Raw genomic sequence first — 20,332 nt, 5'->3', positions numbered from 1 at the left:
AGGTCACCAAAAATTTATTTGACCTTGAATATTAAAAGTGTACTTTTTAAAAATTTGAAAAAAATTTTTTTTTGCTTCCTGATGTGTTTGGAACGGGATTGCAATGGGATCATGTTAAAAAATAATTTTGTAATAATTAGGTACAGCAAAATATTCCAATTGTTCCCCTTATATGGCAATTGCTAATTGAGATTCAATCAATGAAAACCCTCTCCCCCTTCCAGTCTTCCAGACTGGGTCACTTGAGGCAGAAGAACAGCATATATGACATGCACTCGTAATGCCAAAAAAAGAATGTATATGTTTTATTCTGTTGAGACAAGTAAAGTAATATTCATTCTGGATCATCTCTTGGAATAGAAGGTTTAGTGGTGTATTTACCAAGAGTATTGATCATATCTATAAAGTGAAATAATTCTCACAGCCTTGGACCAGAATACAGCACCCAGCATGGAACCATCAACGTCTGTACTCTGTACAGACATTAAGTCAGACTATCATTACATCAGTCTGAGCAGAGCTATGGGCAAATTGAACAGAAGCGTTATGATCAATGCCCCCACCCAGCGTGATTTGTGTGTGTTAGTTTTCTGCAAGCAGAAGGATGCAGTGCTGCTGAAATCCACTGCAGAATGAGCCTAGTATAGGGTGAAAACTCTATACTAGCCTAGTATAGAGTGAAGTTAATGTATGGGAATGGTGTAGGAAATTTAAAGAAGGGCAATGTCGTACCATCAAGGTTTGTATAATCCATTTGAAAAATTAAGTCATAATTCCTGTAAGAAAACCTGAGAAGTGTAAACAAGAACTTTATGCAAACATTCATTTTTCTAAAACAAGGTTAAAAGATTTGTGATACTTGCCACAAACAGTTGAAGAATCTATTTTTGATGAATTTGAACAGTTAGATCCTTTGTGTTTCCAGAAAAAGATGACACTGTAAATGCTCTGAACAAAAGTGTGATTGTTTTAAATGAATCACCTATTCAGAAAAAACGACTATGTGAGAGAAAATACTCTCAGGAAAAGCTTAAGAAAACAGCAGTAGTGATCAAAAGCAAAATACTGAACATGGATTTACATTCTGAACAAGATGTTATTCCTCTCCTCTGACCATGGAATTAACTAACTGAAGGAAAAACTTTAATACTACAGATAAGAGCATCAGGATGTAAATATTGACAATGTTTCCTAAAAGCTGAACTAAGATGAACTTGGAGTATCAGACTACACTGCAAGGAAAGCTAAAAAGCCTGGTTAAAGGAAAAGGTGTCATGTCATGTCCTGATCCTAAACCTGGTAGAATTTTAGAGTTTTGAAACAGCAGAAAAAGTAACTGATCTGTATGAGAGCGAGAAAATAAGTCAAATGATGCCACTGCGTTTATACATTTCCATTACAGTAAAATACAGGAGAAGAGGCTTTGAAGAGTAGGACAATGACAAGCAAGAACTACACCAGGTACTCAGAAACTCCACTCTTTTATCCCACTGAACAAGAATCAGGTGCAAGTGAGGGTGTTTCATTTTCTAACAACTCAACAAATATTGAGGATGATGTTCAATTCACAGAAATGGTTTAGGTTCTTGATCTGCATACATGATGGTCACTGGTGGTTAGGCTAAACTCAAATAAGGAAAATCAAACAGTAAAGATGATGTTCTTACATCCGTCCACATGGACCTTGATCTTCCTTCTCTATTACCCAGACCTTGAGGATGTTCTTAATGTACATACGGATGATGTTATTTCAAAAGTATACCCCAGAGTAAATCCAACAGGAAGAGTTCATAACCTCTCAAAGCAAGAAGTGGACAATGCAAAGCAGAAGTTGTAAAAAGAATTGTACACTATGCAATTCTTCTGTAAATATCTTTCAAAGCTATACAAATTGCAATTAAGTGATGAGTACATATACAAGTTCATTATTTTATTTCACCATGATCACAATGCAATCCCATATGAAATGTTTACCACATGTACAACACATTAGGAAGCAAAAAATGTGCAAAAACTTTTTCAAATTTTTAAAAAGTACACTTTTGGATATATTCAAGGTCAAATAAATTTTTTGTTATCTTCGACTATTAATGCCACAAAATCTTGCCAAGTGATATCACATGAATGCCCATCCTAAGAGCTTTAAGTTCTTTTTCAGTTCGACCATTCCTGAGATGTGTGGTTAATTGAAACGCAACCACCAAAGAATACTAGTATCCACAATCTAGTACTCAAATCTGTATAAAAATAACTGGCTTTACAAGGACTTGAACGCTGGAACTCTCGAATTCCAAATCAGCTGATTTGGAAAGATGCATTCACCACCAGACTTACCCAGTGAGTCAAGGTACGTCATCCTACTTTATTTATTCTGTACTCTATATATATATAAATACCTCTTTTCTAACCCACCTTGATTTGCAGATAGCAGTTTTCATTCTTATCCCTTAATTTTTTAATCCCCTTAAGGGGAGTTCAGTAGCCACCTGCAGTTCTTGCGTGTGTCTTAGCAGTTTTGGTTCTTTTGAAAAGAGAACTGTCAAGAAACACATGCAATAACTGCAGGTGGCTACTGAATTCCCCTTAAGGGGGGGATTGATTATCCTTGGACCTAAGTATGAACCTTAGTATGGTTAAGAATGAAAAGAGCCAGGTCACATTCAACAGGTTTTTGAAAAAGAACTCAACAGGTAGATAGATCATTACAAACACCTTGGCCAACTGAAGATAATACAATCATTGAAGTTGGATGATTAAGCTTGGGTGAAAGGCATTCACAAGACTTATTTTCAAGAAAAAACTCCCCTTTTGTCTTAAAAAGAACATTTTTAAACAATGCATCCTGCCACTTATCTAAGGAAGCAAAACTTGGACATTAACTGTTCAATCATTTATAGGAAATGAACTCTAAAACAACAGATTTATTTCAACTCTAACATGAGGGAATGACATGAAGGAACTGAAATTAAAAACGCAACTACTAATTGCCATGCCATTCTATCTCACAAATTTTTCTGAAGTCACCATTGCTGCTTACCAGTATCCAGCAGCAATGTCAAGGGCCTATATGACAAAATAACGGGATCCTTGTCGCCTCTAAATTAAATTGTTAAAACAACATTTAACAATAAATAGCCTTCTTCCAACATACCAGGAAGTATCGTCCAAACAGATTTGTTAAACATGTGTGTTGTTTTCACACTAACCCCAACTAAGCGAACAAGCAGCTCTGCCGTTATTCCATCTAAGCCTAGGGGCCTTGCCCCTACCTAAACTGCAAAAAACTTGACACACTTCACTTCAGAATCAGTAGTCTCCAAGGACACTGCACCCCTGCGAAAATGAGCAACCTCACGCCACACCCACAGATGGTATGTGGTTTCTTCAGTTTCACTGTTGTCAGGCAGTAAATCATTAAGTAATTTGCATCGTTTGTGTCATTCCCCTGCTCATGCACAAAGGAATGCCAGTAATCCCTCTTCGCCATCTAAACTTTGTGAAAATATTGACATCTATGATCTTTATGTTCAGTCACAAGAACTGCCCACCACTCCTGATCACCTTCATGCTAATTATTAAAAAATTAGTGAATATTACAAGTTAATGTATCCAAAATATACATTTTCTTAGTATATACCTGTTGCAGAAATCTAATTCATACCAAGAATCTAATTTATACCTTAATTTAATTTAATTCAATTCATACCTTTTCCTAGCACAGACAGAGTCATAATGTTGGCAGAGTACCATTTTTTATGAAATTCCATTAGTTCATCTCTGACATTTATTTCATTTTTCTTTGGTAAATTCCAGAGTGTTTCTTTGTTACCTTTAATGACAGACATAAAAAGTTACACAATTACAGAATTTTTACCTACTGAGTTGAAGTAGTAATTATGTAAAACTCATGTTATAGGAGATATACTCTTAACGCATTACTCTTCCTCTTTTTATGGTATTTAAAGCACTTGAGATACAAGCAAGGTATAGTGAATGTTGCTTTTAGGGCCCTGGGTACACCTTGTACTTCAACTTACTCCCCAGTCTTCACTTACCTGTAATTAGGTATACCATGAATGCTTTTTGTGACTGGAAGATAAATGCCGTAACACTTTCTCAGTACCTTTTTCAGCTACAGATTATTTGTCATGTTCCCTTGAAGGTTTTGAGCCATAAATGTCAAACTTTTAACATTTTTAATTTTATCATTATTAATTTTTTTAACATGAGGGTTTTTTTAAAAATTGTTATTTTATACTTAGTTATGGTATTTAAATAATATAAAATGAGTAAAAGTAATAAATTTTTAATTCAGTACTTGCATTAAGAAATAATACTAGAAATTACTAAGCCAAGTGCTTCAACAATAAACTGGATTCATGTTTAAGGTATTTGTAAAAGAATAACATTACTGTTCATTTCTCCGTTACTATTTTTTTTTAAATTTCAAAGGATAAGCCTTATTCATAAATATTCTTCTTGCTATAAAATGTAAATTATTAAGAATAAATCATCAGTTTATACAACCAGATCTTTCAAATATGCCCTATAAACAAAATGTAGCATCAGTTGCTTAGTTATACAATTACGCTACTATAAGATTCCAGTGTTCAGATCAAATTTAATATATAAAATTATGAATCCATAAAGTAGAAAATTAAAAAAAATTTCATGACCATGTTTTCCTTAATAATATTATGATATTTATGAATGCCATAAATTTATCTTAATTACAATCAAAAGTAATAAAACTTAACTCATACAGAACTAACCATACAGCAGATTCTTCCAGTACTGAATTATTACCTAAGTTTTGGAACATATCCTTTGTATTTTTAGCTTTTTTTTTTTTATAAAATAAATCAACAATTATTCTGTATGACATACATAAATTATTCTGTATAATATGTATGATTATTCTGTTCTAACTTGCAATAAAAAAATACATAATTTCATATTGATTTCAATATATTGGCATCAAATTTGTTTGAATGCAAACTTGTTATCTAAACAAAAATATTTTCAAATATATTACTCACACGGATCACACATCTTAAGTTTTAAGTGAATCCAAATTTTCATTACTTTTCGATATCATTTTAAAATTTCCAGTGGAGATATCTGTGTTTATATCAACCCACTTGTCCGCATTGCTGAAGAAAGGAAATGAATAACAAATAATATTCATATTCAGATAATGATAGCAACTCATTTTAACTCTCTATCTGGGCAAATGAGTCCAAGTTTATAACGCCTCTAACAATAGAATAAGTTGTCATTGATGTACTGTTGGGCTACACAAGCACTGGCTATTTGACAACACTGAATAGTCATTTAATAGATTATGGCTATTTAAATTATTCTTTTTTTTTTACAATTTTTTTTTAAATACCTCTACCATATTAAATATTTCTTAAGGAAATCACCCAGTCAGAATTTTGAACTCCCACCTGGATACCTTTTTCTGAATAGGCTTATTGTTATCTTTCTCTCTATTCTCCCTTCTTCACAGAATAGGTTAAAAAGAAATCACACAAGTAAGTCATCATGAGGATCTAATTCAGGGCTACAGTGGAACAGCATTCCATTCTTAGTGCAGCTTGATGAACTGACAGCTGAGGTTTCCTAACTGAAGGTTGGAAAAAGGTTCAAGAAGCTAAAACATTCATAAAATTCAAGTAACACCTCCACTCCTCCTGTAACAAAATCCTGTATCTAAAGCTAATTAACCATAAAGAACACAGACCTGTTCCAAAGTGGCTATATGGATGGTCTTCCCTAGAAGTTGATTTGTCTAATTGATCAAGTCTCCAATTATCATTACTAGCATTTTTTTCATGTTCTGAATTCACAGCATTTATTTCTCTCTCTGTTGCATCTTCGTTGAAAAGTGGACACAAGAAAAATTGTGAAAATCTGAAAAACTTTTTATTATTATAAAACAAATACACAATATCAATAAAATACAAAAATCACTGATGTCCATGATGGCTACAAATAAAAATTAAATCAGAAGCACTGACTGTAGTATGGAATAAAACTATCTTTGGCTGGTTTGAATCTTGTAATGCCATTTCTATTACCAGTTGTTACACAGAACCTAGTGCTAATACCAAGCTAGGTTTTAAATTATTAATTTCAAATTGTTAAAAATCATTAATTTTTACAAAGAGCTTGCTTAATTTCGCAAGATAAACTTTTCAGATCACAATCAAACATCAGTGTTTATCAGTAAATATTAATTTTTAAAAACTATTTTTTTTATATAATTTAATAACTTTTTTGTTCCACAATACCATCAGTTCTGAAGAAAGTTATTTTACAAACATGTCCAAAATCAGTTTTGTAATTTATTAATTTATAATCTAATAATTATAAACTACAGTTATTCTTGTAAGATGCTGAGGTTTAGATATTTTTAACAGAAATTTTTATTTAACAAAATATTATTCTAATCACTTTTAGGAATTTTTAAATTTGAACTTAAATTTAACTTTAAAACTGGAAAATTAACTTTCAATTCCATAGTTATCTTAAGGGATATACATGTTTACGTACACATGTATATAAATATGAATAAGAATACGAAATGTAGTTAAAGTAATGTTATATTAAAGATATTTCTAAATTGCTCTGAATGTAATATCAATGGATGTTAATTCCTTATGCATTGATCTGAAACTAGATAATCATATGAATAATCAATTAATAGATAGTATTGACTTAAAATCTATTTCTGAATGGTTTAAATGATTTTTAATTTATGGGAAAAATTTCCTGTTTATAAAGATGTTAATTTGAACAAATCTCAAAACAACAAAGTTTTTGAATATTGAATAATGAATTCAAATGAGTGTCTTTATTTCATTCATGCAAGAAAAAGAAAAATCAGTTTTGTATTGTCCATATTTTTTTTATAAAAATGTTCATACCTAGAACTATAGTTTCAGAAATGTTCTTAAGATGTTAATCACCAATCACTATGCAGTTTCTATAGGTGATATAATATATATTATTGATAAAAACTGAAATATTATAGAATCAATGTAGAAAAGATCTCTTAAAAAAAAAAAAAAAATCAGATTAAAATTTTTAATTACAGCAGTGTTAAATAATTCAATTATTAGAAGAGATAAAATGAACACAAATTATCAAATAAGCAGTTAATACATAGTATACAGAAATATTATAAACAGAAAGCAACAATTTTTTTTTAATCTTTTTTGACCACATAGCATATCACTTTAGTCAATTCATTATCAAACATTTTTCATTTAATTTTATCTGTGGTGTCTTCTGGTGTAAAACAAATTTCCTTCAGATCCTCACTTATCTTATCAATCTGCATCCTGTCTGTGTTTTTCAGTCAAGTTTGTACTGTACCAGTTATTTCAGAAGTCTCTAATATTGCATTATCATGATGTGTCCAAAGAATCCTAGTCTTCTCTTACGCATGGTAACTCTGTAAATGACTTTGTTGGGCATAATCCACCACTGCCTATCTTTCTGGTACTTTTTGTTGATGCAGGTTCTTTGGTCTTTGATTATTCATTCAGGTGGAAGAGTGTTTCTGCTGCCTATGTGGCTTCTGGCTTGTTAATTTAATTGTTTAAAGGTATTTAAGTTGCATTACAATTTATATTTACTTTTTAATTGTTTTTTTGATTTTTGGGGCATAATTTTTGTCTTATTGAATGATATTTTGTCAATGTTTGTTAGCAATGCCAAGTTGTTAGCAAATCTAAGGAAGTTTGTTTTGATTTTTTGGCCTATTTTTATTTTTGGGGGCATTTTTTTGCCATTCCCTCATTTTCTGTTTTAATCCATTATTAGCTTAGGATTCCATGACCTGGTCTGGATAGCTTCTCCAGAGTCTAAAACCTCCCTGGTATTCTAGTTCTTTCTAGAATTGTAAACCGATCCTGTGGATGTTTTTAAAAGAATTTTGGATGTTGTATCTAGGAATGAAATTCCCCTGTAGTAATTAGGGTCTGTTTTGTCCACTTTTTGTGTAGTGGGTGAATGAGGACTGTCGTCCAGTGTTCTAATAGTTCTTCCTTGATCCAGATGTTGACAAGCTGTAGATGAAATGTGACTTGATCTCTACAAAGGTCTGATCTTCTATCACATTGTAATTCTTTATCTCACCCAGTGCTTGGAAGACTTCTTTCATTGTGAAAGGTTTGATGTTTTCTGAAGGTGGTGTTACTGGGGCACTGGTGTTAAAATTTAGGAGTTCTATTGGTCCATTGCAATTTAGGAGTTTGTTGAAATATTTTGCTAGGATTCCACATTTTTTATTGTTAAGGACAAGATTATGATTTTCATCCTTCATTAGTAGGACTGGAGGTTTGTATTTTGTGAGTTTGCGAGTTACTTTACAATTTTACTTTCCTTAGGGTTCAGGCATTGACTTTTTACTTAGGTTCAGGTGGTCTCTTTTCTTTGTTTTACTAGATTTTGGAAGGATGTTTCTGATTTTTGGGATTGGTCAAAGCCATGCTTGATGTCACTTCACAGTTTCGTAATATTTTCTGTTCCACCACCAATGCTATTTATAGGATTTTATTTAGGCCAATTCTTCTGTGATTTGTTTGAGGTTGTTGACTAAGTCTTCAAATTCTAGGTCTTCTATTTGTCTTTTAATTTGAGGGCCTTGTTTTGTTGCTTCCTTTGGGGAGTTAATTTAATTTTACTTTTGACTACGTAGTGATCTAAGCCTGTGTCTACTCATTGGAGGATTTTTATGTTGTAGATCTCTTTGTGATGGTATTTGTCTTTTAGTATAGTCCAGGTTTTGAGGTTTTCTTTAAAATATGTGGATTTCAAGATTAGGTTGTGGTTTTGCAGAGATTGATGAGTCTCTGTCCACCTTCATTTATTCTCTTTTAGGCAGGCCATTTTCCAGTGACATCTTTTTTCTCTGCCTAGTTGAGTATTATACTATGTTATAGTTAATTTATTTGTAGTTGAACAACAATACTATAGAAATAAAATAATCAAGCAAAAATAATAGTAAATTAATATGGAACAGTATTAACAAAATCATAGATAGACAATAAATGAAAGAGATAATGAATCTAAAAGAAACGATAAGAACAAAAAATTTATTTATAGAGGTTATAACCATTTTATATTGATGAGATAATTATAAATATAAAGGCCAGGGGGCTTGAGCCTATGATTCTTTCTTATATAAACCCACAAACCATAAAGAAGTTGGAATGAAATTAAAAACCTTGTAACATATTCAAGCCTACATTTGGATGGACTTAACAGTAATATAATAAAAACAGTAGCAAAATCTCTAAATTCTATCATTCATAATAAATAAATGTTTTGAAGAACGGATATAACCAAAGAATTTTAAAATAGCTAAATTAAAACCCCTTATAAAGAAAGGTGACAGTAACGACAGGAAAAGTAATAAAATTTGGAATAGTGAAATATTCATTTAAACATAAAGTAATTGAAACCTAATCAATGTGACTTTCAAGCACACAAAGGAAGAGTTAACAGTTCTGTTATCTAAATGTTCACAAATAAATTTTTATTTTTTCCAAACATTGTTACAGCATGTGATACTGTACCTCACAAAATTTTAAATTAGCAAAAATTGAAATAGGAATTTTGAATAAATTATTTGAAGATTATTCAGGAACTGGTCACAAATTTTAAAGAATGAAACTTTCATGAAATAAAAATTTAACTAACTATGGCCTCCCACAAGGTACTATTATCAGTCACCTGCTTTATTCTTACTGTATGTGATAATCTTATTGTATGTTGAGACTGGATATACAGAGTATCATGATGATCTGTGACTTTCCTAAGTTCATATTACTACATATTCTAAAATTCTTCATTTGTGAGTTATGGCTAGTGAAATCAAAGCAAAATGGATTTCAGTTACCACAGTGAAATGAGATCATAGTAAACTTTTAGAACATTAAGTGGCAGAATTAGTTATTTCTGATGGCTTTTGACCAGGAAAATTTATTAAAACAGATCCCAGAACTATATCCATAGTAGTTTTTGAGAAATCTGTGGTGAAAAATAATTTGGGGTAAAAAAAACCCTGTTTTTTATGAACTTTTTTAAGAACTGTTAAAAAAAAGCATGAATAAACTAAACTTTAGAGATAATTTAATTCTGAATAAAATTGTGTAAAAGAAGTTTAATAAAATAAAAGAAAAGTTACAAATTTTATTTAGAAACTGTACCATTAATATATTTCAGAGTACATAATGTAAACAAAAAAAATTGAAAAAACAAAATACACTGTTTATTTTTAAAAAAATGGGAACAATTGTAAAATAAAAATAAAATTATAAAGATTATTTTTAATTAATTGAAAAATTATTTCAAAGTTGGCAATAAAATAACAGCTGATCCAACAATGTGCAATCTGTATTGGTCTTTAAATGATTCTGTAAGATACAGTGCTGTTGTCGGTGAAGATTTTCTGTGAATTTCAGTAAATATGTGATCAGTTTGCCATTAAAGTAATGCCATACTCATTTACAACAGAGGAATACACTGATTTGGTATTCATTTTGGGCGTGTCTAATGGTAATGCTACATTGTTGCAGTAAAATACTAAATATTTTTCTTTCAAATCACAGGATTCCAGATCCCAAAACAATTAGCAGGACTTTTTACAGTCTTCAGGAAATAGGTTCACTACCTATTACACCAGCTATATACAATCTGTCCAACACAACTTTTTATTGATGAAATTATTTATTACCAATGCAGATCAGCACAGTCCAGGCATAAGTACAGAACTTCTTTCTTCACGACACTTAAAAAAAAAGTTTTATCCTTATCATAAACAGTCAGTTGAAACATCTACACCCAGGAAACAAGTCTGCTTCGCTTATTTCTGCAATCATGGAATACAAATTGACAACTCTACAAGTATGTTTTGTTTACAGATGAGGCAAATTTAACTTGAGATGACAACAACTTATGTAATGAGCAAACAGGGACAGAAGTAAATTCTCATGAAACAGTGGAAGGCAATTCAACACAGATTTAGCATCAATCTATGATGCGACCTCATATTATTACCTGGCCGCTTGAAGATGTTCCTCTAGTGCTAAACGCAAAGCATACTTTCAGCATGAAGACACATCTAAATCATCTGTCACAATGAATCTGTCGTGGAAGTCACATTTCTAGCCACCAAGATTGCCTGATTTAACACCTTTCAATTTATGCGACTGGGAATAGATGAAAAATATTATATACAAAACAAAAATAAATTCTCTTAAGGAATTGTCTGCATTATGGATGCAGCTGAGCAACTTAAGGACAGCCCTGAAGAATTAAAAAAAACAAAAGCAGACAGAAGTGTGCCAAGAAATGTGTTAAAATGTTGGACCCATTATTGAACATTTATAATATATTGGTATTATAATGAATACACTTAGGAATTAACAGTTTATAGTTTCTAAATAAAATTTTAATTTTTTTTAACACTATTTTTTTCAGAATTAAATTCTCTATAAATTTAGTTTAAAAATTTTATGTGTTATTACAAACAAATTTATTGTACGCCTAACGAACAGGGTTTTTAAGGGTAAAAAACCCTGTTCTAACGAACAGGGTTTTTTACCCTCTTAATCAGTTTTCACCCCAGATTTCTCAAAAAGCTACTGAGGATACAGTCTTGGGACCTACTTTATTTGATTACTCCTTAATTAACATTGTAAAAATTTCAGTACAACCCCATTTCACCAGGATAGCTGAAATCAGAGCAATTTGTAACTTGCAAACTGCATGCTCGGACATACTTTTATGTACTTTTCCTATTATTTTCATGAATAGAATAGATTATTCAGATAACTTACTCAAGATTAGATTACTCAGGAGAACTTCATGAAGCGGAAAAGTTTTAGTGTTCTCAGATGATACTGTAATTATTTTTTCTTAGACAAATTGGGAATGTATGAAAAAAATCACAAAAGGGTATACTTACAGTTAACTGGCTAGATGTTTAACGTCCTTAGCTAATAATATAAAAAATTTGACATTCTTGCCTAATATATTAAAACCAGAAATAAAATAACTATAAAATTACATGAGAATTTACAGTGCTTTAATAATAATAGTAATAATGATTACTCATGACCTTTGTTGCAAAATGTTAGTTACACTAAATACCTTAAAGCTATCATCTATGAAAGATGGGATAAAAACAAATACTATTCACATGTATAAAACCTAAAATCTATGTTATGAAAATTTTCCAAATTCAATAGTATTATAAATGTTTATTATCACATGGGTGGAACTGGGAATAGACATATACACGAATGTCAAGTTTATCAAGCAAAAATGCATTGTAAAGGCAATTATGAAGAAACAAAGATTTACTTCAACACAGTTATTTAAAGAATTTAAATTTAAAAAATATTCAGAAAAATTTACGCTAAAAAACCTATAAAAAAATATAAAAATAAATTTAGCATTAGCCATACTGATTATGTATTTACATATTTATTTCTACATGAATCTGTAATACATTGTTCTAAACTCAGTTCAGTTCAGTTTAGAACTGATTATATTAGTACTAAATGAACCAATATTGATCCAAAACAATATTACAATTATAAATAAAACAATTATAGATAAAGCTATTAAAAAAATGTACATGAAATATGCTAGGGAATTGATTAAGGAATGCGGTGTTTTTTAATTTAACTTCCTTTTATAAATAAGTAAGAACTGAATTTAGAAACATTCAAACTAAGACCAGAATAACAAACAACTCATTGCCAGCAGTCAAGTTTTGCTTTTTTGCTTATGCTGGCAAGCCACTTCGTAAATGTTAATCTGTAAGTTGATTTCATTTGTTTTTATAATTATTGTGAACATTTGTAAATTGGATAAGATTTGAATTACGTTATACAGTCATTATTGTATGCAGTATAAAATTTAAATTTTTTATTATTAATTCCTAAGCAGAAGTAATACCACCATTATGTTCTTAACTCTTTGGAAATTACTTCTTGATAATGTATTTTTTGATTCTATATTATTTACAGTGTAATGTACAAATAAGCCATAAAAGAGTACACAGCGATTGATAATATTCAAAAATGTTTACATTCCATAATAATGAATCTGATATATTTATCCATAAAACACAATTTATACAGTTAGAGCTAAAATTTGTAAACAATTCATAAATTAAAAATTATGTATTAATTTCAATAGTGTGTATCAGGTGATTCACATAGTGTTACCGGTACTTTGAGATTAAAAAACAATGAAAAAATTCATATAACATGGGTAATAGAATAAAAAAACCAGTAACTGATGTTATTCAGACAAAGTTAATGTATCTCTCAAAATCACTATCAAATTGAAAATTTGAGAAATTATGATATAAATTTGTAAAGCAGAAATCAGCAAGCCAATGAATTTTATGTTGTCTCATCAATGCATTGCATGTTCTGAGTTACAAATTGTTCAATTGTGAATTTACTGTGAATTGTCCAATCAGCATAGTTTATTTGTGTGCAAGTTTCTTTAATTGCGGCATAATCCAACAATGCCTTTTTATTTAAGACAGAAATATGCTAACATGGTATTTACCTTGGGGGGTGTGTGATGGAACTACAACTGCTGTAGCAGAATCAGAAGTATTCCTAACCACAAAGTGCCTCCCCACTTCTAACATGCTGGTTCGACATAATTAAATGATAAGCAATTTCCAGAGAATGGATAGGCTATGGCGAGCCACACTCATGGCCACCAAGATCATTTAACACAGTTAGATTTTTACGTGTGAGGTTGGATGAAAATGTGTACAAGAGAAAAATTTATATACATGAGTTGGTTGCTCATATTACAGATGCTGTTGCATAAATTACAGAAGTCACACAGAATTGCAGCAAGAAATTCTCTTCCAAAGCACACAATCTGAATGCATGTGGCCAAATGTAATAAAGTAGAACAAATTTTTGAAAATTTACTGTAAACATCAGTAAAGTTTATTTTTTTAACATTCTATCAAGTGTATGTAAACTTCATTTTCTATCTTAGATAATATTTAAAAGTTTTCATACAGTTAAGTGCTAGCACAATAAAATCCAATTTCTTGAAATTTAACTTCTTTTTTATTGGGCTATCTTACATAAATTTTCTCAGAATTAAAATTCATTGTTTTAATAATAGATTTTACACAATAGTCATTTAACAAAGTTTTTATTAACAAATACAAGAAAACAGATTTTTTTGTTTTCAACAGATATAATGAAAACTACACTAGAGATGTTCTAGAACTTGTCAATTTGGTAGGTCAAAAATCTAAAGAAACCATAAAATTCCTAGAAGTTTAGTACAGTTTTATTTCACTCTTTTCCCAGGGTTCAGGATGAAATCTTTCACTAGCTGTTAACTCGCTAATGAAATGTTTCCGGATCTAGGTTTATACAAACTTTTTTCATTATTTTCACTTGTTGAATAAACTAAGGACTCTTAACACTATGTGAATCATCCTATATAATTATATTTATACAATTAATTCATAAGACAATAAATTAAAACAGATTTATTTCTATAGATATACTATGTAAATTTGTAATTTACATTTATAATTTTTTGATTATTTTATGCTGAATTAACAAACCTGTCTAAAGCACCCGTTAAATGCTCTGGTACAACATCAAAGTAATAATTTGTATGATCTAAACCAGTGAAAGCATTGCTTACACCACCATGCTCTGATAAGAATTTACTATACTCATTTTCTTTAGGAAATTTTTTGGTACCCAAAAACAGCATGTGTTCTAACAAATGAGCCAAACCAGGAATGTCTGGTGGATCACACATAAATCCTGCAAAATAAAATTCAATCACACAGACTTATCTAAGAAAAATAAATAATGTTATCTATCACAGTTTAATCTTTATAAGTATACTACGTATACTTATAAACCGAATTATAACCACCTAATGATATAGTATACACCAAGCAAAATGTCTAACTACTGAATATACATAATTGTTAAAAAGAATAAAAATGAAAGAAATATGAAATGATATGCACGATTAAGTTGGATTTTTTCTCTGATCTTAGGCAAATATATCATGCAGATCAGCCTGAAAAACTGGCATGGCAGTATACGAATAGGAGGCTGGCGTATAACCAACTTAAGGTTTCCTGATGTCGCTATTCTGTTTCCAGGTCTGAAGTTGAAATGTAGGAGATCTTTGACCATGTTCAGCCAGAAAATAAGGTACTAGGGCTGAAATTAAGCATTGCAAAAACAAAAGTTATGACTGTAGACAATTCTAACAATCTTCCAGTCAGTGATGCGCTGTGTGATTTTGAAGAGGTGGACCCCATTTTATACATTTAGGATCCAGAATAGATAAATATGAGGCCTTGTCAGCTGAAATATGAAGAATTATCTTTGTGAAAGAGGCAGTTTGAAAACTGACTGGTATTTGGAAGGATAGGAATAAAAGCTGAGACTGCTTCAGGTACTAGTGTTCCCAACAGTCATGTACGGTGTTAAGACCTGACAATCAATGTGGAAGACCAAAAGAGAATGATGCATTCAAAATGCGGGCCCACAGAAGAATGCTCTGCGTCGCATGTATGGAAAAGAGCAGACTAGCTGGGCATATAGAAAAGATTGTCCACAACCTTTTCAGCTTTTTTAAGCCATGTAATCCATAAGTCGGGCAAATATCTTGAGAAGCTAGTCATACAGGAAAAAATTGAAGGCAGCAGGTCATGCGGAAGACCGCTGTAAAGCTGGACCAAATTGAAGAGGTGACTGGAGAAATATTAAGTACATTGATTCGAATGGGAGAGGACTGAGTTATGACAGGAAATTATCAGAACGATATGAATTGGGTCAATATCTCTCAAGACATGAGAGGAGGGATCACTGATTTGAACAAGCCAGTAACACATTTTTTAAAATACCAGTTATATTTTTCATACACGCAGGAAATTACAATATGTAGATTTATAGAATGCTTTATCATAAAATGCAGGTAATACACCAAAAATATGATTTGTACAGCATAAAATATCCTCAGAACAACTACATTTGGAAATTTAAAACATACAGCTATAAAGAAAAATGGTTATAGAAAAAATACATTAAATTATAAATTTAATGAGATAACACTATAAAAAAATCACATCTAAGTATTATATTTGTAACCTAAATACAGATACAATTACAAAGCAAAAAAAAAAGAAAGTGAAATGAATGATTAAGAACATTTTATAGCATGTCATTTTGAAGCTTTCAATCTTAAAATATGTTTAATTTATCAATATTAATGGTAATATAAATGGTAACTGCAGGACTAGCGCAGAAATATTTATACATAGGGCAAATCAAGATGCCATTTAAATAATGATTTTTAGAACACGTGAAGTTGTGAAGAAATAAAAATATAAAAACTTCTAATGTATCCAAACATCACATTAAAAACAAACACCATAAATAATATAGACTAGAAGGCAAGGGGCTCCATCCTGGACCCTCAACGCATTCATATCCTCAACTTTGTGAGAACATTAATTATTTTACAGATATTTATTAAAGAAAAAAAGATTAGTAATTTTATTTATACTTCTGTTGCAATGGTGACTGAAATAAAACTGAGTAAAAGGATTAATACATTTACACCATATAAACATCATTTGTATCAAGAAGCATGGTCCTTCTATACTTATTATTTTTATAAAAAAATCTCAAAAAACTTATGTTTACAATAATTTTTTTTTAACAAAATGTAAAAAATAAGTCACAGAAGTAACAGAACTCCAAATGATGGTATTACACCAAAAGTCCATTATTTACCTCCATAAATGTTTTGTTCATACTAAAATATCAATGAATAATTAAAGAGAGTATGTGTATCTTTTTCTAACAATATAATTTCATATAATTAACACTTAAAAGTTACATATAACTGAAGTAGAATAAAGAACTGCAATAAAAGCTGATAAATCATTTTAAGTTCTAAACACTACAATCCTGAAGGTGGTCACACAATTTTGATTTACACATTAAAATTTTTTTCCCAACGCATGTCATAACATTTCAATAGGAACTGCAGTTAGTTAACTTTTTATTATTTTATGGAGGTGGATCACCAAATATTCCTCAAATAAAAAAAAAAATCACATGAAAGATCCAGTGATCTCAGGGATCAAGGATTATCAACCATGTCTGAAAACAATAATATGGTGTGGAAACGACGGTTTAAATGAACAATGAAACTACATTCATTGATTGCTCAGCTATGTGTGACTGGTCATCCCATCCTATTGAAACCAGGTGTCAGGACTGATCAGGTTTCTCTTTAAAGATCTCTTGACAAATTGTGACACCAAATAGGTAACTTTTACAAAAATTTCTGCACAATTTTATTTAAAAATTTCAAAACTATTTTCAATCCTTCTAGGATTCAATGTTTAAAAATATGTCCACAAAATTCTGATAACTCTTCATATGAGGGCTATTCGGAGAAAGTAACACCAGTTGATAAAAATAGGAATTATTATGAACTTCTTTTAGCTACTTTTCTACATTTACTGATGACCAAATTAAAGCACTTGTCTGTAAACAAATTTTTGAATATCCTCATCATAAAACTGTCATCAGCAAATTAAGCCAGGTAGTAAGTAAGTGTGAATTAAGCCAGGTAAGTAATAAACACACATTTTCCACTCCTCATCACTTTTCAAAACGCTGCATCACTAACCACTTCATTTTCAGGAAAAAGTGGTATCACTGAGAGTCAAATCAGGGCTATATGGATGGTGTTAAACCTGTAAATTTGGTGTCCAGTGCATATTGCAATATACAGTCAAGCATTTTCATGAACAAAAATGATGCCTGAACTTAACACTCCTCGTCATTTATTTCATATGTCCGCTCTCAATTTCTTCAAAATCTCGCAGTAAGTTTCAGCTATGCTTCTTTCCATAAAATCAACATTGCAATGGGGGCACACCAGTTGTCCTTGAAAACCTGTAAATGCCTGTCAAACACTCCTTAAAAAAAAGTTCATTGCATCAGTTTTTGGAACCATAAAGGTGTGATCTTAGTTGATTTTATGGAAAGAAGCATAGCAATTAATGCTGAAACTCTTTGATTTGACTCTCAGTGATATCACTTTTTCCTGAAAATGAAGTGGTTAGTGACTTAAACAAATTTTACCCATGTCTCACTGTGTTATGATGTGGTCAAGGGATTCAAAACTTTTTATGGTAACAGAGAAGGAAGGTTGTGCTGACCCCATCCTCTCAGGCACACCCAGCAAGCACAGAATTTGTGGAAGCCTAAACTACTTGTTATGATTTTATACATCACTGTTCACAATAGGTGAGGAAAAAATTTGAATAATTCTGTTATAGTGAATTGACAATTTGCTTGAATTTTCACCAACACTAGCAAGAAGTTAATCTATCACAATTTAGGGTCAACCCCTTCTTTCATTGTTGTGAATGTTTGTTCAACCTTCTTGAAACATTTATTTGGAGCACTGTGGTTTGTCAGAAACACCACGATATGGAACTACTACACACCGTATCCAAGGTGGGGGTGGCACAGGCACGCAGACTGTTTAGGATGTCCCAACACAGCCATCTGTGGGACATTTGCTGAGAGGACCCTACTCCACAGGGTATAAGAAAACAGCCTCATGCAGTATTAGACGAACCACCATGAAGAATCAAAAAATGACAAACCAGGCTTAGGAGCCTTTAAATTGAGTTACCTATAAATGAAAACCACATGAAAATTCTGGCCACAAAAGTGACTGTTTTACAATTAAATTTTGTTAAAACTATAAAAACCTAGACAGCACCCCACACCATCCCACGAAGAGATCATATAATTCAGTCAGCATATACGACTCCCTCCGGAGAAGGGGACACACATTACTCCCTCCAAATAACTAGAGCCCCGGTAGGCGAATTCCTGCTAGCCCGTAAGGTGCTAGTTCCGAAAGGACTTCAGCGGATGGACTGAAGGGAAATCACGCTGGCAGTACTAGGCTCAAAAGCTTATGTCTCCCACTGTCAGACCCAGTAAATAAATTTCACGCTGGTCTATACAGATAGGAACGCAAATTACCAAATCAGTCTATAAATAAAACTTAAAATTTATAACCACCACTAAATAACCCATGAAACCCGCCTGAAAATAGAAAATTACAGCAGCAAGGGACATTGTCCAGGCTCTGCAATCTGTAGGGAGAAATATTGAAACTCCCGCCATTCTTGCGTTCCGTTCTGTTCCTGAAACATATGGCACCATTGTCTTACCACACTTGTCACTCATGATATTCCCCACACAGACTGCAAAACATTCCAATGAATTTCAGCATCTGACAAGTTTGTTGCATGAAGGAAACAGATGATGGGCATGCACTTCACAGTCTGGGGAATTTTCTATGACAGCAGTCATTTTGAACGAGTTATACAGATACAAATAACCAAGCAATACTTCCAATAATAATAATACTAGAATCGCACTGAACCAGGCTATTCAACTACGCAAAGATAGAATTGTTATCCCCACTCCTCTGTGCAATACCAAGGACTATTAGTTAAATGTTCTGAATAGTCCTTGCAAGTACATTTCATATTCACATAATCACATAATACATTCATATATATTCCACTTGTCATTTTGCAATTTAATTGTTTCATTTGATTTTTTTATGATATCCGATACACATGGATGGACATCACGTATTGAACAAATAAAATTAAGAAATTGTTAAATCATTAATACTGCTCAAATACTTTATCCCATTTTTTCATTTATTAAAATGAACTACGAAATTCCAGGAAAAGAATAACTTTATAAGAAATATTTTTAATTTAGCCAACGTAATGATAAAGTATTACTGTTCTATCAGTTCACAGCAAACAAAATATACACTTAATACAAATAGCCATAATTGTTTTGCAGAAACAAATTCTACAGCAATTCTGAACAATTAATACATATATTTAATACAATTAGTACACATTATATATTAACAATTAATAATTTTTTATTTTGTAATTAAAAATTAATATCTGCTCTACATGGATATATTTGAAAAGTATAATGTTATTTTAAAACAAAACTTTTGTTAATTAGATAATGAATTTTGATTTTAAAATAATTAAAAATAAAATAAAACACTTTTTCAATAGAACTAAATGAAGTAGATTAGTTAAAAATTTACTTTCTTATTATGTTTTGGTGGGGGTCCTAGTCAATAATTTAAACAAAAATATGTTTCTTTAATTGAAAGTCAACTTTTTTCTATAAAACAATATACTTTTCTA

The 20,332-nt window shown here is 31.1% G+C and overlaps 1 protein-coding gene across 1 annotated transcript in view; it reads right to left on the bottom strand.

Moving 5' to 3' along the window:
• Positions 1–14,861, bottom strand: part of LOC142325527 (insulin-degrading enzyme-like) — a 70,937-nt gene extending 56,076 nt beyond the window's left edge. Inside the window, 3 exon segments of the mRNA XM_075367394.1 lie at positions 3,707–3,829; positions 5,747–5,916; positions 14,642–14,861. Of these exon segments, the coding sequence (XP_075223509.1) occupies positions 3,707–3,829; positions 5,747–5,916; positions 14,642–14,844 (496 nt within the window). The 5' untranslated portion in view covers positions 14,845–14,861.
• Between the last annotated feature and the right edge of the window lie 5,471 nt (positions 14,862–20,332).

Source organism: Lycorma delicatula, chromosome 5 (genome assembly GCF_047948215.1).
Source record: "Lycorma delicatula isolate Av1 chromosome 5, ASM4794821v1, whole genome shotgun sequence".
Taxonomy (NCBI): domain Eukaryota; kingdom Metazoa; phylum Arthropoda; class Insecta; order Hemiptera; family Fulgoridae; genus Lycorma; species Lycorma delicatula.
The sequence above is the reverse complement of the archived record's forward strand: the minus strand, read 5'-3'. Positions and strand labels throughout refer to the sequence as shown.